At 43.3% G+C, this 27,137-nt stretch overlaps 1 protein-coding gene across 1 annotated transcript in view; it reads left to right on the top strand.

Moving 5' to 3' along the window:
• Positions 1–27,137, top strand: part of LOC137562702 (tetratricopeptide repeat protein 39A-like) — a 116,487-nt gene that overhangs the window by 7,608 nt on the left and 81,742 nt on the right. Inside the window, exons 2-3 of the mRNA XM_068274299.1 lie at positions 19,706–19,807; positions 25,598–25,729. Of these exons, the coding sequence (XP_068130400.1) occupies positions 19,706–19,807; positions 25,598–25,729 (234 nt within the window). The remainder of the gene's footprint in view (positions 1–19,705; positions 19,808–25,597; positions 25,730–27,137) is intronic.

Raw genomic sequence — 27,137 nt, 5'->3', positions numbered from 1 at the left:
AGTCGGTGGTTTCAACAAACTGAGGAGTCTAAGGCCACATACAGACATCAGACCATAGTCTTTGGAAAATGAAAGATCACAGACCAATCTTACCACCCTTCCTGTAGTATGAGAGCCATACCTTCACAGTCTATTCTATGGAGCTGAACTCCACATCAGGAAAAAATCTTGGCAAGATGCTGCACACACAGATGCTGTACAGACACAAAAGATCTGTAGCTGCAAAAGATCTGTTCCTGCCAAAAATCCATTCCTGCAAATTGCAATGATAGTCTATGAGATCTGCAGATCTGAAAATCCATCCTGGTGGATCTGATCTGCAGATGAATGTCAGTTAAATCATGTGTGTATGATGATCTGCAGATCTCATAGACTATCATTGCAATTTGCAGGAATGGATTTTTGGCAGGAACAGATCTTTTGCAGATACTGATCTTTTGTGTCTGTACAGCATCTGTGTGTGCAGCAGCCTGCAGAGATTTTTTTCCTGGTGTGGAGCTCAGCTCCATAGAAAAGACTGTGTAGAGTATGGCTCTTATACTACAGGAAGGGTGGTAAGATTGGTCTGTGATCTTTCATTTTCCAAAGACTATGGTCTGATGTCTGTATGTGGCCTAAGGCTCAACACACACCATACAATCTAGGTTGTTCAATCTTACCACTTTCATGTAGTATAAGAGTTTATCCAATCAATCATTCAAGGTATTTTCAATCTGTTGGCCCTTATACTACATAGATTTGGTAAATCTGTACAACCAAGATTGTATGGTGTGTGTTGAGCTTTAGTTGGATGATTTTTGAACCAAATCCATAACCTTTTTTAAAAATTAGACTAATGCTACGTACACACATGCGACAACGATCGTTTGTTGAGAACGACGAACGAACTTTTCATTGATGAAAGAACGACCTAAGTAAAGTTAGTTTTAAAATGTGTAACGATCTGATTGTTAGAACGAACGTTACATCACGTAAAGCAACTATTGCGCTTGCGCATAAAAATGAGAAGTTTCATGGAGAAATAGCGAAATGCGCATGTCAAGCCTAGTACGAACGACCGTTTCCAACTACTTTTGCAAACGATCGTTGTTGGTAAAAATCCGCCAAGCTAAATCGTTCGTTTTTAACGATCTAGCTCATCCGTCGTTAGACTTGATGATCGTTGGTTGCTTTTTTTTTTAAACGATCGGGGAATGATCATTTCAAACGACTATAGTCGCATGTGTGTACGCAACTTTAGGAGTTGGAATCATGGAGTCGGAGCAATTATGGGTACCTGGAGTTGGTGGTTTCATAAACTGAGCAGTTGGAGTCGGATGATTTTTTTTTTTTTTTTTACCGACTCAACAGCCCTGCCACCCCCGTTATGACCGCTGTGTATTCATCTTCTGGTAATGCACCATGTTCCAAAGCTCACATCATCTCAAACTGGTTTGTTGAATATAACAATGACTTCTCTACTGGTCCTTCTCAAGCAAGAGGGTAAGACACAGAAAGAAATTTCTGAACGAATGGGGCTGTTCCCAGAGTGCTGTATCAAGGCACCTCAGTGGGAAGTCTGTGGGAAGGAAAAAAGTGTGGCAGAAAACTCTGCACAATGAGAAGAGGTGACTGGACCCTGAGGAAGATTGTAGAGATGGACCGATTCCAGACCTTGGGGGACCTGTGGAAGCTGTGGACTGAGTCTGGAGTAGAAACATCCAGAGCCACCATGTACAGGCGTGTACAGGAAATGGGCTACAGGTGCCGCATTCCCCAGATAAAGCCACTTTTGAACCAGAAACAGCGGCAGAAGCGCCTGACCTGTACTTGATACTGGACTTCAGGCATTTTGGCATTTCCCTCTCCCCAGTCTTCCTCCAGACTCTGGCACCTTGATTTTCGAATGACATGCAAAATGTTGCTTTCATCCGAAAAAGTACTTTGGACCACTGAGCAACAGTCCAGTGCTGCCTCTCTGTAGCCCAGGTCAGGCGCTTCTGCCGCTGTTTCTGGTTCAAAAGTGGCTTGACCTGGGGAATGTGGCACCTGTAGCCTATTTCCTGCACACGCCTGTACACGGTGGCTCAGGATGTTTCTACTCCAGACTCAGTCCACTGCTTCCGTAGTTCCTCCAAGATCTGGAATCGGTCCTTCTCCACAATCTCCCTCAGGGTCCGATCACCTCTTCTCGTTGTGCAGCGTTTTCTGCCACGCTTTTTCATTCCCACAGACCTCCCACTGAGGTGCCTTGATACAGCACTCTGGGAACAGCCTATTCGTTCAGAAATTTCTTTGTGTCTTACCCTCTTGCTTGAGGGTGTCAATGATGGCCTTCTGGACAGCAGTCAGGTCGGCAGTCTTACCCATGATTGCGGTTTTGAGTAATGAACCAGGCTGGGAGTTTTAAAAGCCTCAGGAATCTTTTGCAGGTGTTTAGAGTTAATTAGTTGATTCAGATGATTAGGTTAATAGCTCGTTTAGAGAACCTTTTCATGATATGCTAATTTTTTAAAATAGGAATTTTGGGTTTTCATGAGCTGTATGCCAAAATCATCAATATTAAAACAATAAAAGGCTTTGAACTACTTCAGTTTTGTGTAATGAATCTAAAATATATGCAAGTCTAATGTTTATCAGTACATTACAGAAAATAATGAACTTTATCACAATATGCTAATTTTTTGAGATGTGGTGGGACGGGAGATTTGAATCATGGAGGCAGGGCTTCAGAGTTGGAGAAGTTATTGGTACGTGGAGTTGGAGTTGCTGGTTTCATAAACTGAGGAGTCAGATGATTTTTGTACCAACTACACAGCCCTGCATGGATTTGTAGCTGACAGACCTGCAGAAACTGTGTGATGCCATCATGTAAACATGGACCAAAATCTTGGAGGAATGTTTCCAACATCTCGCTGAATCCATGTCACAATGAATGAAGGCATTTCTGAAGTATTTGTATTACTGATTAAAAGGTTATTTTAAAGAACACCTGTAATGAAAAAAAGAGCCCTTGAGGGATACATACCTCGGAAAGCCGCTGGATTCTAATGAGGCGTCCCCCATCCTCTCCTGCAGCCCTGATCCAGTGTTGTCTCCCGCCGGAATGGCAGTGCGGGTTTCAGGACGATAACAATCTTGTGAGTGCCTCGTGCAGGTGCACTTGCGACTTTCGTTCATGCTCAGGTGGAAATAGCTGAGCCTGATTGGATCCGCTGTACTGTGCAGGTGCAGACACCTTGTGCCTGCGCAGAGGAGTAGATCTAATCATGCTTGGCTATTTCTGCCTAAGCCTGAACGAAAGCTGCAAGATTGTTATGGTCCTGAAGCCCGCACCGCCATTCGGGGGCTGCCAGCTCTGGATCTGGGCTGCAGGAGAGGTCAGGGGGAAGCCTCTTTAAGATCCAGTGGACTCCTCCCTCCCAAGACAGCACCGGTCCAGCTTTTTTTTTTTTTTTTTAAATTTTTTTTTTTCAGGTTTACGTTAAGGCTTTTATTAGAGAGATAAACAATAAACCACACCCTTTACAGACTAGTTCCCCAACCCTGTCCTCAAGGCCCACCAATAGTCCATGTTTTGCAGAAAACCACAAACATACAGGTGAGGTGATTAGTGTATTAGCAGAGCTGATTAACTACCTCTGGATTTCCACAAAACATGCACTTTTGGTGGGCCTTGAGGACACGGTTGGGGAACACTGCTTTACAGGACACCTGAAGGAAGAGAAATATGGAGGCTGACATTTTTTTTTCCTTTTAAACAATGCAAATTCCCTGGTTGTTCAGCTGATCCTCTGCCTCTAATACTTTTATGCTACATACACACTTGAAAGATAAATGAAAGATCACAGACCAATTTTACCCCCTTCCATGTAGTATGAGAGCCATACTCTACACAGTCTATTCTATGGAGCTGAACTCCACATCAGACAGAAATCTTTGCAAGATGCTGCACACACAGATGCTGTACACATGCAACAGATCAGTATCTGCAAAAGATCCGTTCCTGCAAAAGATCCGTTCCTGCAAAATGCATTCATAGTCTGATATCTGCAGATCCTCATACACACCTTGTTTAACAGACATTCATCTGCATATCTGACAATTATCTGCAGATCTGAAGATCCATCCTGGTGGATCTGATCTGCAGATGAATGTCAGTTAAACAAGGTGTGTATGAGGATCTGTAGATATCATAGACTATGAATGCATTTTGCAGGAACGGATCTTTTGTGTCTGTACAGCATCTGTGTGTGCAGCATCTTGCAAAGATTTCTGTCTGATGGGGAGTTCAGCTCCATAGAATAGACTGTGTAGAGTATGGCTCTCATACTACATGGAAGGGGTTACATTTGGTCTGTGATCTTTCATTTATCTTTCAAGTGTGTACACACCATTAGCCATAGACCCTGAACAAGCATGCAGATCAGACGCTTCGAAGTCTGACTGAATTAGCCGCATCCTTGTTTCAGGTGTGTGATTGAGACACTACTGCAGCCCAAGAAATTAGCAGGACTGCCAGACAACTGTTGTTTTAATAGGAAATAAATGGGGAAACCGCCAGATCACTCTCAGTTCAGGTGTACTTTTAAATTGTGCTCTAAGGGAATCTGTAGTTAGACATATAGGGCCATATGCAGTTCACTTTTTCACTTGAGTTTTCTCCAAGGACCCAGGTGATATTTTTAAACTTGCCAATAAAATGTCTTTTAAGCCACCAGAAAGCAAGAAAAAACTTAAAATAACTTTGATAGTGGTTTTTCATTTACTTTGTGGTACTTTTTTAGTTGAAAAGTGCTGCAAAGTTATTTTAATTTTAAGATGAAAAATTATCCTCCAGGAGAAAACTCAGGTGAAAAAGTAAATTGCATATGGCCATAAAGGCTGACAGATTTCCTTTTAAACAATGCACATTGCCTGGCTGTCCTGCTGATCCTCCTCTTCTAAGGGCTGGTTCAGACACACTGTTGAAGGCGTCTATTTTAGCTGCTACTGAATGCTTTAATGCTATTGAGCAGAAAAGTGTTTGGCAACGGTTCTCCTCGTCGCTTCACTTTTTTAGCGCCTCGGGGGACACCAAACCAAGAACGCAGACAACGTCAGACTACACGCATCGTCTTAGAGAAGTCGATTGACCACAGCATTTATGCAATCACTTCCACTCATCCCAATGCAAGATGTGGTGTATCCCGGCGCTAAACAACGTGGATGAACTTTGGCAGCTGACCGTCAGAACCATCCCTAATAACTATAGCCATAGCCCCTGAACAAGCATGCAGATCAGATGGTTTTACCTGAAGTCTAACTTCATAAGCTGCATGCTTGTTTCAGGTGTGTGATACAGACACCACAGATGCATGAAACATCAGCAGGACTGACAGGCAGCAGGGACAGCCATACTATCCCAGGAAAGAAGAAATATGAGTAGATAAATACTTGTTTTACTTAACAAATGTATTGTTCAGTCCATGGTTGATTTCAGTGAGGTTTTTTTTCTATAGTAAATAAAGAGAAAATCGTTCCAGACATTTTCCATCTTTACTGCCTCTGACTGAAGCCAATCCTAATGTCATTTCCTTTTTTTTTTTTTTTCTTCCTCCTAGAAGCTGCACTGTCACATCTATCTAGCTTGCTTTGCTTTGTAAACATATGTGAGCACAGCATAGATTGTATTTCAGCAAATATATCCATTCAAAGATGCAATATAGATTGTATATTTCCCTTCCCAGGCTCGTGTCACACTGGACTGCCCTCAGCCTGTCAGTGAGGAGCAAGAAAATGGGAGGGGAGATAACAAGCTTTCTTCTCCCCGGCAATGTACCCAAATAGAGCCAGGCTGACTGAGATCAGATTTATTACAGCAGATACATTTATGATTATATTGAAATGCTTGCAATGCAGGGTCAGTTTGTAGACTGCATAATAAACACAGAGCAGTGGGTACATGGAATTTGATATTATGGCTGACAATCCCACTTTAAAAACAAATGAATATTGCAGCCTCCGTATCGCTCTCACTTTAGATTCCTTTTAATGGCAGGCGCATATGTCCTTATGTGTAAGTGCCTGCATATACCCTGTGAGTGAGTACACTGGCCTTGTTGTGTACCTGGCTGCCACCACTTCCTGCTGCTATTGCTAAATCTCACCCCCTCTGTTTATCTTCCCTTGTTTCTCCTCTTTATCCTGGCCTTTCTCACCCAGTAGATAAACTGCACTAATAACTCATCCATCCTGCAGCACTTTATTTACTGAAGGGTCACACAGTGATGTGTCACAGCTTTGCTGTGTACACTCAGGATCACAGACAAATATTATTATACGATTAAGCCATTACGATAGCAAGACTGTTCCAAGACAGCTCTGTGGAAGGCTGTGTTCCCACTAGAGTAGAGAACGGACTTTTTTGTTGTTTTGTGTTCTGCTCATCATTTAAAGTGAACCTGAACTGAGAACTTCCTCTCTCCTCTAAAAGCATAATATCCTTTAAAGAACAACATTTCTTTGTTAGAGCTGAGTCCTAAAATAATTCTTCAATGTTTTTACTTCTTGCTTGCATGTACGCAGACATATTGTTAACATCCTGTGCTTTCAAATGAGCTTATCTATCATCTCTGCCATGGTAGTCATGTGACACGGGAGAGATCAAACTACAACTTGTAATTGATCACAAATAAAGGGAAATTAGACAGGCTAAACTCGCTAAATACAGTGGCTTGCAAAAGTATTCGGCCCCCTTGAAGTTTTCCACATTTTGTCACATTACTGCCACAAACATGAATCAATTTTATTGGAATTCCACGTGAAAGACCAATATAAAGTGGTGTACATGTGAGAAGTGGAACGAAAATCATACATTATTCCAAACATTTTTTACAAATCAATAACTGCAAAGTGGGGTGTGCGTAATTATTCATCCCTCTGAGTCAATACTTTGTAGAACCACCTTTTGCTGCAATTACAGCTACCAGTCTTTTAGGGTATGTCTCTACCAGCTTTGCACATCTAGAGACTGAAATCCTTGCCCATTCTTCTTTGCAAAACAGCTCCAGCTCAGTCAGATTAGATGGACAGCGTTTGTGAACAGCAGTTTTCAGATCTTGCCACAGATTCTCGATTGGATTTAGATCTGGACTTTGACTGGGCCATTCTAACACATGGATATGTTTTGTTTTAAACCATTCCATTGTTGCCCTGGCTTTATGTTTAGGGTCGTTGTCCTGCTGGAAGGTGAACCTCCGCCCCAGTCAAGTCTTTTGAAGACTCCAAGAGGTTTTCTTCCAAGATTGCCCTGTATTTGGCTCCATCCATCGTCCTATCAACTTTGACCAGCTTCCCTGTCCTTGCTGAAGAGAAGCAACCCCAGAGCATGATGCTGCCACCACCATATTTGACAGTCAGGATGGTGTGTTCTTCTGAGTGATATGCAGTGTTAGTTTCCCAGAACGTCATTTCGGACAGCACCCCTGGATGAGACCCATCTCCCTCCGCACTGTGGACAGGAAACTGTTAAAACAAACATTTGCATAAGCAATAGGCAGCAGTACATAAGATACATTCAGGCTATAGTACCTCAGTTTAGTTTCCTGTCCCGGACGGAATGCGTGGGGAGATGTCTCCAGGAGTGCCATCCATGTCAGGCGGCAGGGGCAGCGTTTCTCAGGGCTCCAGGTGCAGCTGTACAGGGAGACAGTCTGGAGCCCTGTAGCGTGTAGGAGGCTTCTCCATTGGTGGCAGCGGATTTATGCGCACAGGCGCGCGCATGGAAGAAAGGTCACTTCCGGTTGAACCGGAAGTAGTCACGCGCATGGCGTCCCGCGTGATCTGAGGTCTGAGCTGCGCGGCAGGGGCCGCGGCGGTGATTGGAACAGCACACAGCTGTTCCCTGGAGGCGACATTAGCATACAATGAGCGGCAGCTGCCGCATGATTAATGAGGTAAGCAGCATCTATTTAAAGTATATGTGGACATGATTCAGTTGGTTTGTGACTCTGAATCATGGAGGACGCCGCTGGGTCAGCTACTGCACAGTCTGTTAAGTCTGCCCAAGAACCCTCTCTGGCAAGTAGATGGATTATGATATTCTGCTTAGCTAGATATACTTTTGATATACATATTTATATCTGGAGGGAATGATCTAATGGCTGGTTATTTTTATTATGTCTTATAGCCTAAAAGACAAGATAAAAGTGATAAAGCTAAAGAAGCTGAAAAGTCTGACAGATCCTCTGCTCATTCCAGCCAGCATGGATCTAGCAAGACGGAAAAGAAATGTGCCATTTGTAACAGCCATTTATCATCTTCTTCTACTAAGAAATTGTGTCGTCATTGTACAGATAAGCTTGTTAAGGAGGAATCTCCCGTTATATTCAAGGATTTAATGGGTTGGATGCGGGCTGAAATGTCCACAGCAATTAAAGAAATTAAAGATTCTGCTATTGCCTCTACCGCCTCAGCTGCTTCAGATAACGCTGGAACCAGTACTGCTGTAGATTCAATACCTATAGTAATTAGTCCATCATCTCCAGGGGTACCTGTAGTTCCACCCGTACCTCCTAGGAGACAGAGAAGAGAAAGCGATATTGAAGGTTCTGGTTTATCAGATGGGGAAATTTCTCCCTTTGACGAGATTTCTAATGAAGAAGATGATTTATCTAAGCCAGATAAACCAAAGTTTGCATTTTCACCCGAATTAATGAAGGACTTATTGATTGCCATGCATGACACGATGGGTATCAGGTCTGAGCAGAAATCATTAACACCTTTGGACGAGATGTATGAAAGCTTGGCGGATCCCCAATCCAGGTTTATCCCAGTCCATAATACGCTTAAAGTTATGATTAAAAAGGAATGGGATAATCCGGAAAAGAGGGCCTTTTGGCCCAAATCCCTATCCAAACGGTACCCTTTCAGTCCTGAGGACCAGGGGTTTTGGGGTGTTCCGCCTAAGTTGGATCCATCTTTCTCAAGGGTATCAAAAAAGACTGACTTGCTCTTTGAAGATTTTGGGATCCTTAAAGATCCAATTGATAAAACAATGGACAATGTTTTAAGAAGAGCATGGGAATCTTCTTCTCTAACATTTAAGCCTGCCATAGCCTCCACAGCTGTAAGCAGATCTTTAAAGACCTGGCTTTTGGAGGTACAGAATAAGATTGCTTCTGGAGTACCTAGAGAGGAAATTTTAAATGACTTTCCTAAAGTTTTGAATGCTTCTAATTATTTGATCGATGCCTCAGATGATACAGTTAAGTTAACTGCTAGAACTACAGCTTTGGTTAATTCAGCGAGAAGAGGAGTATGGGTGAAAGCTTGGAGTGGTGACACTGCTTCAAAATCAAAGTTGTGCGGTATCCCATGTGAGGGGGGTTTGCTCTTTGGCTCAAAGCTGGATGATACTCTGGACAGAACAGCAGATACCAAGAAAAATTTTCCAGTTAAAAAGAAACCCTTTCAGAATAAACGTCCCTTTCGTCCTTCATCCAAAAACGAGCCAGATCCCAGGTCCTCTAAGGGTAAAAGATGGGCTCCTTACAGATCACAAAAACCCAGATCCAATTTTGTTCCCTCAAAAAAGCCAGATAAACAATGACGCCAGGATCCCAGTGGGGGGGAGAGTTGCAAACTTCTTCGAGTTGTGGCAGCCTCTATTCCCAAACCAGTGGTTGCTAAAAGTAGTATTGGAAGGTTACAGTATAGAATTCAGTCAACGGCCTCCAACTCAGTTTTGTGTTACTCCCCACCCAAGAGATCCAGAAAAGGTTGTAGCTCTTCAAGAGGAAGTTCTCTCCCTTCTACAAAAGAGAGTGATTCGAGAGGTCCCAAAATGCCAAAGGGAACAGGGGTTCTATTCCCCGGTTTTTCTGGTAAAAAAGCCACAGGGCAAGTTTCGTTTTATTCTGAACCTGAAAAATCTGAACCAGTCAGTAAGGTACAGAAGATTCAAGATGGACAACATTCAGTCAGTAATTTGTGTGTTACAAAGGGACGATTATCTAGCATCCCTAGACCTAAAGGATGCCTATCTCCACCTGCCAATACATCTATCCTCACAGCAGTATCTAAGGTTCGCAATACAGATGGAGACAGAGGTAAGACATTATCAGTTCAATGCTTTACCCTTTGGATTATCTTCAGCCCCATGGTTATTCACCAAGGTGATGTCTGAGGTCCTGGCAGTTCTTAGACAGAAAGGAGTTAACATTATTGGATATCTTGATGATTTCCTATTGTGGGGTAATTCACCTGATAAGGTTAACGAGCATATTGAAACTACGATAGACTTCCTACAGCATCTAGGCTGGATCATTAACTGGGAAAAATCTTCATTAATCCCTACTCAACTTATAGAATTTTTGGGGTTTAATGTATCTACTAGGGAGGAAAGACTGTTTTTGCCTTCCAGAAAGAAATGCATGATTCTTAATACTGTCTTCTCATTTCAGAGATCAAGAAGCATATCATTGAGAAAGGCTATGGCTCTACTAGGTCTTCTCACTGCTTCCTTTCCAGCGGTCCAGTGGGGACAGTTCCACTCCAGGTTCCTTCAACTGTGGATCCTCAGATCCTGGAACAAGTCACTTACAGATCTAGACAAGAAGGTACTGGTGCCTCACAGCATAAAGGTGTCTTTGATGTGGTGGCAGAACCACACACATCTATCCACGGGACGTCTTTGGAGTTACCCGGTTCAGACAACAATAACAACGGACGCCAGTTTATGGGGCTGGGGAGCTCACCTAAATTTCCTACCAGCACAAGGTCAGTGGTCTACGGAAGTAAGTTCGCAATCCTCAAACAGGGAGCTAGAGGCTGTCTGGCGGGCCTTACAACATTTCAGTACACAGATCAGAGATTCTCATGTCTTGATAAAAACAGACAACAGGAGTGTTGTGGCCTTCCTGAACAGGCAGGGGGGTACGAAGAGCAAGAGCTTATGGAAGCAGACTGCAAAGATCCTTTTCTGGTCAGAGGCAAACCTCCGCTCTCTGACTGCTGTACATTTGAGAGGGGCGTCAAATCAGACTGCAGATTGTCTCAGCAGGAAGAAACTGGACCAGAACGAATGGTCCCTGGATCAGGGGATATTCCAGGAGATTGTTGCTCAGTGGGGACATCCAGAGGTGGATCTCTTTGCCAGAAGGATCAATGCGAAATGTCCAAAGTTCTGTTCCCTTCATCCAGAGGATACTCCTTGGGTAATAGATGCCTTCACGATCAATTGGGGGGATGCAATAATGTACGCATTTCCTCCAATCCCGTTAATCCCAAGAGTGATAAGGAAGATTATTCAAGACAGAGCACAAGTAATACTGATTGCCCCGCTATGGCCAAAACGAGCATGGTACACAGGTCTTCGATTACTAGCAGTATCAGCACCAATCACATTTCCACTTTTTCCGAATCTATTGACACAAGGACCGATTGTCCATCCGGATCTGGAGCGCCTTCACCTATCAGCATGGAACCTGAGTGGGAGATATTAAAATCTAAAGGTTTCTCAGACGAATTATCACAGACTTTAATACAAAGTAGAAAGAAGGTTACCCGTGTAATTTACCAGAAGGCATGGAGGGTATTTAACAACTGGTGTTTGGAAAGATCGTTCAATACATCTTCACTCAGGTCTATTCTGGAATTCCTGCAGTGTGGGTACAAAAAAGGTCTCAGTGTCAGTACTCTTAAGGTACAGGTGTCAGACCTTAGTGTCTTTTTGGAAAGAAGACTGGCACAAGAGGATCTGGTGATCCGTTTCTTTCAAGCATTAAAAAGATTGAAACCTACAACTAGATCTAGAGTTCCAGCCTGGGACTTGAATGCTGTCCTTCGAGCCTTATGTGAGTCTCCGTTTGAGCCTTTAGAGCAGATTTCAGACAAATATCTAACTCTTAAAACTATTTTTCTTCTATCAATTACTAGTGCTAGGAGAATAGGGGAATTACAGGCGCTATCCATAAAGGAACCTTACTGCATAATTTCCGAAGATAGGATAACACTACGTCCAGATATGTTGTTTCTTCCAAAGGTAGTGTCTTCATTTCATAGAAATCAGGAGATTTTTCTACCATCTTTTTGTGAGAATCCATCAAATGACAAGGAAAGAAAGCTCCATAATCTGGATGTCAGAAGGTGTCTTATTCACTACCTAGAGCGTACAGTTTCCTGGAGAAAGACAGAGGCAATTTTCGTTCTGTTCGCAGGAAGATCCAGAGGTAATAGAGCTTCCAAAACTACTTTGGCACGATGGATTAGACAAACCATTGTTTCGGCATACCAACTTCAGGGAATACAACTGAAGACAACTATTAAGGCTCACTCTACAAGAGGTATTTCAACATCTTGGGCAGAGAGGGCAGGGGCCTCCATAGATCAGATTTGTAGAGCTGCAACCTGGTCAAGTCACAATACATTTGTGAAGCACTATCGTCTGAACGTTTCTGCAAGCACAGATCTATCCTTTGGGCGAAAAGTGTTGCAAGCAGTGGTCCCACCCTAAATCTTTATCTCTTGTATATCGTCTCATCCAGGGGTGCTGTCCGAAATGACGTTCTGGGAAAGACCTCTTTACTTACGGTAAAGTCTTTTCCGGTAGTCATGAGGACAGCACCCCTGCAACCCGCCCTTTATTGGGTGGAAAAGAAGATAAGTATTTGTGTAAGCAGGATTTATGTCCGTGTCATCTTTTGTATTAACTGAGGTACTATAGCCTGAATGTATCTTATGTACTGCTGCCTATTGCTTATGCAAATGTTTGTTTTAACAGTTTCCTGTCCACAGTGCGGAGGGAGATGGGTCTCATCCAGGGGTGCTGTCCTCATGACTACCGGAAAAGACTTTACCGTAAGTAAAGAGGTCTTTTCTGCCACTTATAGCGTTTTGCATTTTGGCCAAAAAGTTCAATTTTGGTCTCATCTGACCAGAGCACCTTCTTCCACATGTTTGCTGTGTCCCCCACATGGCTTGTGGCAAACTGCAAACGGGACTTCTTATGCTTTTCTGTTAACAATGGCTTTCTTCTTGTCACCCTTCCATAAGAGCCAACTTTTGTGCAGTGCATGACTAATAGTTGTCTTGTGGACAGATTCCCCCACCTGAGCTGTAGATCTCTGCAGCTCATCCAGAGTCACCATGGGCCTCTTGACTGCATTTCTGATCAGCACTCTCCTTGTTCGGCCTGTGCGTTTAGGTGGACGGCCTTGTCTTGGTAGGTTTGCAGTTGTGCCATACTCCTTCCATCTCTGATCGCTTGAACAGCGCTCCGTGGGATGTTCAAGGCTTTGGAAATCTTTTTGTAGCCTAATGTTTTAAATTTCTCAATAACTTTATCCCTGACCTGTCTGGTGTCTTCTTTGGACTTCATGGTGTTGTTGCTCCCAATATTCTCTTAGACAACCTCTGAGGCCGTCACAGAGCAGCTGTATTTGTACTGACATTAGATTCCACACTGGTGCACTCTATTTAGTCATTAGCAGTAATCAGGCAATGTCTATGGGCAAGTGACTGCACTCAGACCAAAGGGGGCTGAATAATTACGCACACCCCACTTAGTTATTTGTAAAAAATGTTTGGAATGATGTATGATTTTTCGTTCCACTTCTCGTGTACACCACTTTGTATTGGTCTTTCACGTGGAATTCCAATAAAATTGATTCATGTTTGTGGCAGTAATGTGACAAAATGTGGAAAACTTCAAGGGGGCCGAATACTTTTGCAAGCCACTGTATATACCACTTTAAAGTGTACCCAAGGTGGAATTTGCATAATAATTGGGACACAGTGGCATGTTAGTGAGTCTATTAGTACTTCTGGGGTTGTGGCCATTTTGGATGTTGATTTACCGGTAGGAATCTTTCCAGGTGGACAGCAGGAGTGGCGTAGAACGCCGAACAGCGGAGCGTTTGAATCACCATGACAATCTGATTCAGATAATGTGTTTTTATTTTATTTTATTTTTTTTTTCTGCTTTTGATGCGGCTCGAGTTCTCAGCGAATGGCTCCAGTTTGATAAATTGGAGTCATTCACACTTGTCATGCTGCAATGGATCCACAGGGATCCGTTGCACTAAGCAGATCGCTCTTCTGTGCAGGCCAAGATAATCCCGGGCAGGCTTATGTGTTCCCCCATACTGCATACAGGGAAGCTCCAGCCGGACCAAGGCAGACCATCGGAGCAGATACAACTCTGTCCACTTCCACTGACACGAAGTGGGAACAGAGCCTAAAAGGTGCCCATTCACTTTTTACGACCAAATGTAATCAATCAGAAAGTTGGATTTTACGATTGAATCTTAAGAGAGAAAATGCTGTAATTGAACAATTGATTGATTTCTGATTACTTATGATCATAAAAAGTGCTTGGAAAGACCGCATCTTTTGAAAAAATTGACCCGTTTATGGGCACCTTAAAAGAGTCGTGTGTGTGTGTGTAGGGGGGGGGGGGGGGGGAGAGAGTTGAACTTACCTGAGGCTTCTAAGAGCCCCTTGAAGACAAAACGATCCTCTGGTCCCCAGGGGTGCCTTTAGGCATAGGCAGTACAGGCCTTTGCCTGGAGTGCCATTGGTCCTGGGGGTGCCATGTTGCTGGATTAAGCCCAGCCCCCTGAGCTAAGCCCCAACCCCGGACTAAGCCCCACCCCCATGGGTGTTCTATTACTTACTTCTGCTGCATCTGCTAGGCGTAAGTTGCAGGCAGCTGCCACTGTTTCCCTCTGTGCCTTGTGCATCCTTTTCTCCCTCTTTGTGCCTCCTTCTGTCCCTTTTGTGCCTCCTTCTGTCCCTTTTGTGCCTCCTTCTGTCTCCATTTGCCTCCTTCAGTTTTCCTGTGCCACCTCTGCCTCTTTCTGTGACCCTTTGTGCCTCCTTCTGTCTCCCGTTGTGCCTCATGAAAGTGAAGCCCTACCCATGTATATTTTCTGGTGAAACGCTGCCCAAATTACGTGTAGTTTTTTGGTGAAACACTGCTCGCATTCTGTATTTTCTGGTGAAATACTGCCGCATTTACATGTATTTTTCTGGTGAAATGCTGACGCATTACGATTATTTTCTGGTGAAACACTGTCGCATTACTATCATTTTCTGGTGAGCTGCTGCATTACGATTATTTTCTGGTGAAACCCTGCCGCATTACGATTATTTTTGGGTGAAACATTGCCACAACACGATTATTTTCATGGGGGTTTGCCACGGAGGAGGGAGGAGGCGCCACAAGTTTTTCTCACCTGGAGTGACCAAATGGCAAGAGGCACCCTGCTGGTCCCCGCTGCGGCTAACTTCTTGTTTTTTTGTGACTTTAATGTCGCAGTCCACTGCCCCTGGCCACACATGCTCCTCGCTTCCACTGACATCGCTGGGAGCTTCCTGTAGTACTGCGCCTGCACAGGAAGCTCCCGGCGACGTCAGCAGGAGCGAGGACGCGGGCGGCCAGGGCAGTGAGAGGTTTTTGCCGAGGCAGGGGACCGGAGGATTGTTTTGTCCCGGCGTGGGCACAGGTCTGTGGGGGCCGTTAAAAGCCCCAGGTAAGTTCAACTCCCCCCCCCCCCCACCACCTCCTTTACATTACTCCTTTAACATGCTGGGGCTTTAGAAATGAAAATAAATAATGGGCTTTTTATCACTCTACAACATTTTTTTTACAGTAATGCTGCTTTACATTCTGCAGCTTAACCACTTGCTGACCAAGTGATTTCCCATTGATCTGTGCTGGGTGGGCTCTTCAGCCCCCAGCACAGATCGTATTGCAGGCAGGGCGATCAGACTTCCCCCCCCCCCCCCCTTTTTCCCCCACTAGGGGGATGTCCTGCTGAGGGAGTCTGATCGCCACCGCTCTGCTGTGCCTTGCGGGGGGGCTCCTCAAAGCCCCCCTCCGCAGCGCTATTGCCCCCCTCCCTCTCCTTCCCTCCTTCTCACTGGCTCTGTGGGCAGTACAGGACGGCGATACGTCCTGTACCGCCTCTGATAGGCTTCAGCCTATCAGACTGCGGCGATCCCCGGGCCTATCAGAGGCCGGGGATCGCCGATCTCCTTTGCGGCGCTGCTGCAGCGCCGTACAGTGTAAACACCGGGGATTTCTTCCCCGCGTGCTTACATTTCGCCTGCGAGCCGTGATCGGAGGCTCGCAGGCAGTTCCCGGAGACACCCTCCATGAACTGACATGGAACGAGCGGCCGTTTTACATGGAAACCCGCAGACAACCAGTTTACGCAGATCGGACACCCGAGGTGAAAATAAACTAATGAAATAAACAATTGTATCTATCTTCCTTCTCCTAAAAATGACTTTTTAAGATATTCCACAATTTTATTTTATGTTAAAATCTACTTTTTAAGTTTTTTAACTGTTTTTTATTGTTTTTGCTCAATGACACATTCATTGAAGTATGCCAAAGCTAAAATCTATGAACTATTGATCGTTTTTATCTCTTTCCTGCTCTCAGAAGCCATTTTCTGCTAGGAAAGTGTTTTATAGTTGGAATTTCTTATCAGTGAGAGTCACAATGTAGTCACTTCCTGTCTGAGTCAGGACTGGGTCAGCCACTTACATACCTGATATTTAACTCTTTCAGGCAGAGAAAGGAAAACAAAGGAACACAGCATAGTTATTTGTGTGCTAGGCACTGTACATACACATGTCTATCTCATCATGTCACATGTCACCTCGGGTATCCTTTAAGCTATGTACGTACGCTAGATTAAACTTGGCCAAGATGTCCGATGTCATTCGTCTTTGCTGAGAATCTAGTGTATGTACAGCGGTCCTGGACACCACCACCCCCCCCCCCCCCCCTCTGTGCTTCAGGAAGTGATCCACCTGGCTGGAGGCATTGTTCTCCCCATCCCCCGTCAGCTCTGTAATGCTTCTCAAGGGCTGTTCAGTTGGCCCTCCTCCCTCACCCCTGCATAGCTAGCCAAGAGGCTGGCAACACGTCTGTTAATCAACACAGTGGTTCTTTCACACTACAATAATTTGGCTGACCCGTCAGTAATGATTACAGTTTCTCTAGCAGTTTTAATGCTCCACCAACAGCAAATACACCACTCCAATGTACAGGGTGGTAACTAATTGACTGATTCCACTAATCACACAGAGGCAGAGTAGACAGCAGGGTCCATAGAGTAGGCCAGTATACAAAGTAAAATGTACACCAATGTCGGGGATCTCTTTGAAAGCTGTTGGCCAGGCTGGACAATCCTTGGCTGATCACTTGTGTAGACGCTCCTGTGGTTTGTAATGGGGTTGCTCCTGCTTGTCCCCCTTTGACAGAGACAAGTAGTATGTATGTACAGGAAAACAATCATTAACCCTCTGCTCTCAACAAGCTGAAACGCTAGTAATGATAAAAAAAAATTAAAAACTACTAGAGTTGTATTCGGTTGCACTAAGTTAGCACATTCCCTAAATTCTGTACTAAAACCTTTCACCAGCATTGAGGTACCTTCCAATCGAAAGGATCCCTACTAAATTTGTTGCTCCCTGGAGATACTAGACTGATTTATATGCATGCATGTGTTCCCTTTAGAGGTAGAACCTCACAGTGCCTCAGCATGAATCAAGAGCATGACATATTCACTTGCTGACTAGTGTGGGTAGAGTAGGGACCCTTTTGACTGGAGAGAACCTCAACGCTGGTGAAAGGGTTTAGTACAGAATGATTTTGAATGCAGACCGTTTTAGAAGCTAATGTCCTAACTTAGTGCAACCGAATACTTCTTGCATTCTAGTTGTTTTTATCATTGCTAGACATGTAGCTTGTATTTAGTGTTTGATTGCAGAGGGTTAAAGATTGTTTACCTGTAAAAACACACTGCTTGTCTCCGTCAAAGGGGGACAAGCAGGAGCAACTCCATTACAAACTACAGAACGATCTACAAAAGTGATCAGCCAAGGATTTTCTGCCTGGCCTGCTTGCAAGGAGGTCCCTGACACTGGTACATTTGTGGACATTTCACATTGTATAATGGCCTACTCGGTGGACCCTGCTGTCTACTCTGCATCTGTGTGATTAGTGGAAACAGTCAAGTGGTTAACACCCTGTACATTGGAGTGGTGTATTTGCTGTTGGTGGAGCATTAAAACTGCTAGAGAAACTGTAATCATTACTGAAGGGTCAGCCAAATTATTGTAGTGTGAAAGAACCACTGTGAAGATTAACAGATAACCAGGAGGTGGGTAATAAGGGGTTACAGGGGTAATAAGACACTCAGTAGCTTGTTACATAGTTATTTGGGTTGAAAAAAAAAAACATATGTCCATCGAGTGCAACCAGAAAACAAGTACAACACCAGCCTGCTCCCTCACATATCCCTGTTGATATGTGGTTACTGTAATAAGGTATTACAGGGTTAATAACTCTGGAGCTGAGTTACTGTAATAAGGGGTTACAGAGGTAATAAGACTCAGGAGCTTGCTTACTGTAATAAGGTGTTACAGGGGTAATAAGACACTCAGGAGCGGAGTTACTGAAATAAAAGGTTACAGGGGTAACCCGGGTTACTGTAATAAGGGGTTGCAGGGGGTAATACGACATTCAGGGACCCGGGTTACTGTAATAAGGGGTTACAGGGGTAATAAGACACTCAGGAGCTGGTTAGTGTAATAAGGTATTACAGGGGTAATAAGACACTCAGGAGCTTGGCGACTGTAATAAGGGGTTACAGGGGTAATAAGACACTCAGGAGCTGGGCTACTGTAATAAGGGGTTACAGGGGTAATAAGACACTCAGGAGCTGGGTTACTGTAATAAGGAGTTATAGGGGTAATAAGTCACTCAGGAGCTGGTTACTGTAAAAATTTGTTACAGGGGTAATGAGATACTCAGGGGCTGGGCTACTGTAATAAGGGGTTACAGGGGTAATAGGACACTCAGGAACTGGGTTACTGTAATAAGATATTACATGGATAATAAGACACTCAGGGGCTGGGTTACTGTAATAAGGGGTTACAAGGGTAATAAGACACTCAGGGGCTGGGTTACTGTAATAAGGGGTTACAGGGGTAATAAGCCACTCAGGAGCTGGTTACTGTAATAACGGGTTACGGGGGTAATAAGACACTCAGGAGCCGGGTTACTGTAATAACGGGTTACGGGGGTAATAAGACACTCAGGGGCTGGGTTACTGTAATAAGGGGTTACAGGGGTAATAAGACACTCAGGAGCTGGGCTACTGTAATAAGGGGTTACAGGGGTAATAAGACACTCAGGAGCTGGGTTACTGTAATAAGGAGTTATAGGGGTAATAAGTCACTCAGGAGCTGGTTACTGTAAAAATTTGTTACAGGGGTAATGAGATACTCAGGGGCTGGGCTACTGTAATAAGGGGTTACAGGGGTAATAGGACACTCAGGAACTGGGTTACTGTAATAAGATATTACATGGATAATAAGACACTCAGGGGCTGGGTTACTGTAATAAGGGGTTACAAGGGTAATAAGACACTCAGGGGCTGGGTTACTGTAATAAGGGGTTACAGGGGTAATAAGCCACTCAGGAGCTGGTTACTGTAATAACGGGTTACAGGGGTAATAAGACACTCAGGAGCCAGGTTACTGTAATAACGGGTTACGGGGGTAATAAGACACTCAGGGGCTGGGTTACTGTAATAAGGGGTTACAGGGGTAATAAGACACTCAGGAGCTGGGTTACTGTGTAACGTGTAGCATTGTTCTCTTTTTCACTGAAATTCCTTTGTGTTTAGCTGTCGGTGATAATCCATCTCTCTGTCGTTGGTAGGTCCGATGTGGATCTGTCCCGGGATCTCAGTGACTGTATGGATGCATTGAATCTTTTCCTAAACAATCGGTTTGAAGAAAGTCTCGACCTCTTGAGGCCAAGGTGAGCATTACATGATATTAAATAGAAAATAAGCTACTGTGAGTTCTCCCTTTGTTTCATACCAGATACTATGCTGGAATGACAAAAAGATGTTATTGGAATCTGCACCATTTGACTTAAAGGACCATTGTAGGGGGAAAAAAAAGAGTTGAACTTACCCGGGGCTTCTAATGGTCCCCCACAGATGTCCTGTCCTCACCGATCCTCTGGTCCCCGCCTCTGGTTCACTTCTGGAATTTTCGACTTTAAAGTCGGAAAACCACTGCGCCTGCGTGGCTGCGTCCTTGCTCCTGCTGACCTCACCAGGAGCGTACTGCGGAGGCGCATACTGTGCTGGGCCTGCGCAATACACTCCTAGTGACGTCAGCAGGAGCAAGGACGTGGCCGCGCAGGCTGTGGGGGACCATTAGAAGCCCCAGGTAAGTTCAACTTTTTTTTACCCCCCCTACACTACGCCTTTAAAAATAATTAGTACATAGAAGGAACAAGAATGAAGTAACAATGCAGAGTAGCCTATACAAGGAGCGCTCAGCTTCGGACGACATAGTTAACACAGACGATAACTACATCAAGATCTAGTATCTACGCCGCTGTAAACTTCACTTGTGGATCAGGGGAGTAGATATGCGTATTTGTTTGTTTACTGGCGCTGTCATGCTTCCAGGTGCACTCCCATTTGCCTTTCATCTCTACCCCATAGTTACCAAAACAAAACACTTGTAAATAAAAAGAAATTTACATCATTTAAAAAAAAAAATAGTTACCTCGGGGACTTTTATGGTGTATGTCATGACCGTATATATTACTGTTATTTTTGTAAATAAATGCTTGTAATTATTGCTAGTCTATAAAAAAAAAAACATTTATACATATTTACTTCCAAATATTATCACCAATTATGTTCTAGGGACATAATTTAAATGTTGTAATAACTGGGACAAATGAGCAAATGTGTAGGTTTTTATCTACAATATCATATTTTATTTTTAAACTATAATGGCTGAAAACTGAGAAATGATTTTTTTTTTCAATTTTACTACTTCTTCCCTGTAAAATGCATATAAAATAAAATCATTCTTAGGAAAAAGTACTGCCTAAAAAAAGCCTAGTTTGTCCTGCAAAAATTAATATATAGATCATTTCAATGGGATAAGCAGCAATATAGTTTTTGGCTAATGTATGGGAGGAGCGTGTTGGAAAGATTGTTGTAGTTTTTAATGTGAAAAAACTGTGGTTGGGAAATAGTTGTCAAAATGGGTAAGGTCCTGTTTACACTTAAAGGGGAACTGAAGAGAGAGGTATATGGAGGCTGTCATGTTTATTTCCTTTTAGACAATACCAGTTGCCTGGCAGCCCTGCTGATCCTCTGCCTCTAATACTATTAGCCATAGCCCCTGAACAAGCATGCAGCAGATCAGGTGTTTCAGTGGTTCAGACTTATAAGTCTGATCTGACAAGACTAGCTGCATGCTTGTTTCTGGTTTTAATACTACTGCAGAGAAATAGACTAGCAGGGCTGCCAGGCAACTGGTATTGATTAAAAGGAAATAAGCATGACAGCCTCCATATACCTCTCTCTTCAGTTCCCCTTTAATCAGTTGGTACGTGTGTTTTTTTTTTTTTTTTTTTTTTTTTTTTTTACTTCTCTATAGCAGTGCATTGTGAAACAGACTTCAGTTAAAACGCGTTAAAGAGCAACTCCGACCGAGAATTGAACTTTATCCCAATCAGTAGCTGATACCCCCTTTTACATGAGAAATCTATTCCTTTTCACAAACAGACCATCAGGGGGCGCTGTATGACTGATATTGAGGTGAAACCCCTCCCACAAGAAACTCTGAGTACCTACTGCTGGCAGTTTCCTGTCTGTGAACCTTGCTGCATTGTGGGAAATAGTGGTTTACAGCTGTTTCCAACTGCCAAAAAAACATGCAGCAGCTACATCACCTGCCAACAGTAAAAATGTCACCATGTAATAAATGTCAGAATGTAAATCAGGGATTTAAACATTTTTACAATGGGCAAACACTGACTAAATCATTTATACATGATTATTGTAAAAATTAAGCACTTTTTTTTTATTACATTATTTTCACTGGAGTTCCTCTTTAAGTGTGAACTGTGCCATAGGAAAACATGGGCATTACTTTGAAAATCAGTTGTCCATTCAGTTATAACTGAGAGCAACTGATTAAGTGTAAACAGGGCCTTAGATGAAAGATTTAGGTGACTGAATAAGGGATGATAGTCAGTGGGAAGAGCTGGTGCTAGCATCTCTGAAATGACGACTCTTTTAGGATTTTCTCGCCAACAGTGTCTCAGGTGTTGAGAGTGGCAGTTGAGAAGGCTGGTGAATGAGAGAGGTGAAAGGTGAGTATCACCGCATAGCAACAGAAGGGCAACAACACAACAAATTACTGCTGAATTCAATGAGGGTGCATCACAAAGCATATCCCAATGCACACCAAGATGGACTTTGCAAAGGCTGGACTTCAGCAGCAGGAGACCAACAAGAGTCCCTTTGGTATCACAGAAAATAGGAAAAGACGCCGGCTGTGGGCGCTTGCTACCGTGCTCGATCTGCCTCAAATTGGTTTGAGAAACATCAATTGAGCTTTCGCAGGACGAAGTTGAACGATCACTTCAAAGCTTGGAAACGTCACCATCCAATCTGACCCAACTTAGAGCTGCCATTATGTCAGCATGGGCCAACATTCCTCAGCAACGACATCCGCATCTTGTTGAGTCAGTGCCAAGAGGAATATTGGCTGCGATCAGAGCTAAAGGTGGACCAACTTGTTATCAGAGAGTGTCTCTACTTAAAGTGTAACGGTCGGGCATAAAATCAAAAATCAGTTCTTTATTTTTATCTGGTAAACAAGCAATAAGGATGCTAACCAGGCAATCCAAAAGTTAAAATCACTATTACTTTTCTTGTTGATAAATGATCATTCCACAGTTTACTTGACTTATTTGGTACACAAAAATGAAGTTGCAGGGCATGCAGTGTTGTCCTTTTTTGCTTCTCTACTTAACTAATGCAGCCTGATTGGCTGAAGCCTCTTTCCCTCCTGTTTTCTCCTCCCACACCTCTGTTCCTCTCTGATTGGCCAATATTTCTCTTGTTTAGACAGTGCACTTTCTATAGTGAAGGGCGGGCGAATCAGGCAGAGGGAGGAAATCACATCAGGATTGGCTTCAACATAGCTACAGTTAAAAAGGGAAATGCTAAGAAGGATTTTCTTCATTCCTTTTTTTTTTTTTTGTACTGTAGAAAATTCACTAAAATCAAAGTGTGGACAGTGCAACACATGTGTAAGTAGAGCAAGTATTTATCTACTGATATGTGTTAGTATGGCTGACAGCTCCTCTTTAATGTTGTAACTGAATGCTGTTATACAAGATAGCGTTTCAGGTATGTATAATTTTTCTCTCCCCCCCCCCCCCCCCCCCCCCCCCAGCCCGCCGTTCCAGGTTTTGTTTCAATACTGCGTAACCCCTCGCTTCTCAATGTATACAAGGCATTTATGTTGTATAAATGAGTTTTCTAACACGCGTTCTGCTCCTCTGAGAGGATGAAAACCAGTTGGGTTAGTCACTCTTGGCTACCTCAGACTAACCTGCTAGCTCTTCCCTGGTAATGGGCAAACTGCTTGGAGTTGACGTGGACTGGAGAGGCGTAAAGAGCGAAGCAAATGTAGCACTTGTGTAAAAAGTAGCTTCCATATATGTGGCCTAAAAAAATGTAGTTTATTCTGAAATCTATTGGAAATCTGTTCCTAGTGTGTGTCACACATCAGATTCCTGTCAGATTTGACTTGACAGGCACCTGACAGAAATCTATCTGAAGGTCGAATCTGCTGCAAATCTAGAAGTGTATGGGTACCTTTAATTACTTAATTAGGGCACTAGGAAGCAGTACCACTGGAGTAGTCGAGACATTAATGTTTATGCTTTGGTTGTTGCATATGCTTGGTTACTATGCAATTAGTAGACTGAGACGTATGCAAGTTTTCTATGTACATAGAATACTACTCTGTCTGAAATAGTCATGTGCATGGCTGACATACAGCAGTCTTGGAATACAGCCGGATGATATAATGAGCATTATATTGTTCTGATGCCTTTAAAAGTAACAATACTGTATGTGTTGTATTGCTTATTGTGATATGATGTATGTTAAAGAGACACTGAAGCGAAAAAAAAAATGATATAGTGAATTGGTTGTGTACTATGAATAATTACTAGAAGATTAGCAGCAAAGAAAATATTCTCATATTTTTATTTTCAGGTATATAGTGTTTTTTCTAACATTGCATCATTCTCTAATATGTGCAGATTACACAACACTCAGCATTCAAAATGATTCTTTCAGAGCAGTCTGTGAACTAATGACCTCTACTCTGGCAGAGGAAAAGTAAATAGTTCAGGAACAGTTGAGATAATAAAAGACAGATAACAGCCCTCTCCAGGACTAAAGGCCCATACACACGTCGGATTTTTGCGAACGACCCGTCGTTTGAACGTTCCGTCGTTCGCACGTCAAATCCGGCGTGTGTACAGACTATCGTTCGGGTGATAAGACTGGTTTTCAGCGATCCGCCGGGCGGATCGCTGAAAACCAGTCTTATCACCCGAACAATAGTCTGTACACACGCCGGATTTGACGTGCGAACGACGGAACGTTCAAACGACGGGTCGTTCGCAAAAATCCGACGTGTGTATGGGCCTTAACTTAGTCGGAGAGCTTAATAGCTTGTTTGCATAGAGATAACAACTGGAGTTTCTCAACTCTTCCTGTACTGGAAACAATTACACTGATGTATCTGATCTTAATGTCTTATTTCTTAGCTGTGCTACACATACAAATCATATCATCTTTTTTTTTCGCTTCAGTGTCTCTTTAAATATGTGGCTTTTGTGCATGCTAATTTCAATAAATTATGTAAAATAAATAAATAAAATAGAGTAAAAAGTCTCCTCCCATCCCCAACCCCACATAACCTTGCAAATAGGCACCGTTGATTGATCTGAAAGTGGATTGAGGAGCTGTCTTTGCAGCAGAGGCGGTTGTTACACGTGGGGTTTGTTTATCCTGCATGCTTGTCTGGCCACATAGCTAGAATATTACAATACATACTTGTGTCTGAAGGGATAGGTTGCTTGTTTCTCAGATAAGTGCTTTCAGTTATTATTATTATTTATTACTAGCTGATGGACTGGCGTTGCCCAGGTGTATATTTGGCTGGTGTTGGCTGCGTCCACTTTTTTTTTTTTTTTTTTTAACCCTAACACACAATTACTTAATGACCTAGTTTCTGAGCTTTGCGGTCTTTGCCATCAATAATTTGCATTGAAATGAAACCAATCTGACTGGCTGTGGCTCCACTCCCTTTTCTGAATTTGAACCCCAGCCAATTAACAGTGCCATTAACAGTGCAAGACTGGCAGCAATTTAAATATTCCCCTTGAAAATCAGTAGGTGAATTTTGATGGGCTTTTGTTGGCTCCACCCACTTTTCTGAATATTAATCCCAGTCACCCAGTGACCAACTGTGCAAAGTTTGAGAACCCTGCCATTAACAGTGTAAGAATGGCTGCAGTTTACATTTCCCCAGTGAAATTTGTATTTCTCCGCCCACTTTTTGGTTATGGGAATAAAAAGTATCCTATACTTTATTCCAGGTAATGTGCTATGTGTGTGCCAAATTGTATTCAAATCTGTTCAGCCATTGCAGCGTGATTAACAAACATCCAAACTTTTGCATTATTATTATTTTCTCACTGCAGATCTCAGGAGAGTATGTATCACAGTCTAGTGTTTGGTACCATCTTGGAAATGCAAGCTATGATGACATTTGAACATGAGGACATCATCAGTGCGGGACAGATAATGAAGCAAGCACAGGAAATATGTCAGAGGTAAGGAATGACTGTCTGGGGTCTTTTCAAGTGCAGCTGTAATGAGGCTGTGAACAGTGCCATTTCTCAACTCCCGTATGTAAGTGGAGACATTTTTACATATAGTCAGGGACTCTCTCTCTCTTTCTCTTTCTCTCTTTCTCTCTTCTTCTCTCTTTCTCTCTCTCTCTCTCTCTCTCTCTCTCTCTCTCTCTCTCTCTCATGCATTCTCTTCTCACACCCCCTCTTGCAACCAGAACGCCCCACTGCAAATATTTCTACTCCCACCCAACCCCTAATCGATGTTAGGGACCCTAATGCACGCTCACCGGCATGAGTGAAGAGGTGTGGCCCTGTGACCATGCCCCCCCTTGAGAAAGCCGATGTAGCTACCTTGCTTTATACCTGCCTGCTTTTGGACCTCTTGATTCTGCATACAGTGTCGGCTGCTGACTTGTTTACTGCCCTGCTCAGATTTTCTTAATAGTGTTTTTCCAGCATTCTGGACTGATGCTCTCAGGTTTTGCTTTCGCTTGCATATGCATATTCCAATATTATAGTATATTATATATGAGACTTTGGGTGGGAATGAGAATACTGCTCCGCTGCAGCAATTTTGCATGGGGAGAGAGCATGTAAAGCTAAGGAGGTTTAGAGAGGAATTCAGAGGTTAGAACATAAATGGTCCAACGCAGGTCCATGAGCCAAATCTGGCCCGCAGGGCCATCAAATTGCATTACATTTGGCCCACTCTAGACCACCAGGAATCTATATTAGGGGTGAAGCTCTAGATCACCAGGGAAGCCATCTGGTGAAGGGAGGTGGAAGACACTCGACACCAGGGAACTCTATAGGGGAGGGAGGTGGCCACTAGACTTTGGGGAACTGCAAAGGGGAAGGAGGACCACTAGACACTAGGGACCTGTATAGGGGAGGGAGGTCATACCAGGGAACTGCATAACCATGCATTAACTCAAAATTATTTACATCCTATTGACCATCACTACCCGGCAGATACCTGAGTGGCATGTCTAAAGACTACTTACTCCAAAACATTAATAATCGTTTTGGGTGACCGTTCTAGCAAGTGTGTAGCTAGCTTAACATGTTATTGGGCCATTTGTAGATTTACAACAAGCATGTAAGTTGTGTAGTCATGGGGGGGGGGGGGGAGAGAGAGTGACCCCTAAACATAGAGGAGACGCCGCAACCAGGTAACTAGCATTCTTAAAAATAGCAGCTCTTAGATCTTGAATACATTTGAAGGTTTTCATTGCTGAAGAGTCTGGAAATACAATTTTTCCTTCTCAGATTCTGGGAAGCCCATTCAAACCCTCAATTGTTTACAGTTTCATTGTTTTTTGTTTATATGTTGGCCAGGCACCAGAGTGTTCTCCAATGAAAATGAATGTGGTCACCACAACAAACT

The sequence above is a fragment of the Hyperolius riggenbachi genome, chromosome 3, assembly GCF_040937935.1.
Source record: "Hyperolius riggenbachi isolate aHypRig1 chromosome 3, aHypRig1.pri, whole genome shotgun sequence".
Lineage (NCBI taxonomy): Eukaryota > Metazoa > Chordata > Amphibia > Anura > Hyperoliidae > Hyperolius > Hyperolius riggenbachi.
The sequence above is the reverse complement of the archived record's forward strand: the minus strand, read 5'-3'. Positions and strand labels throughout refer to the sequence as shown.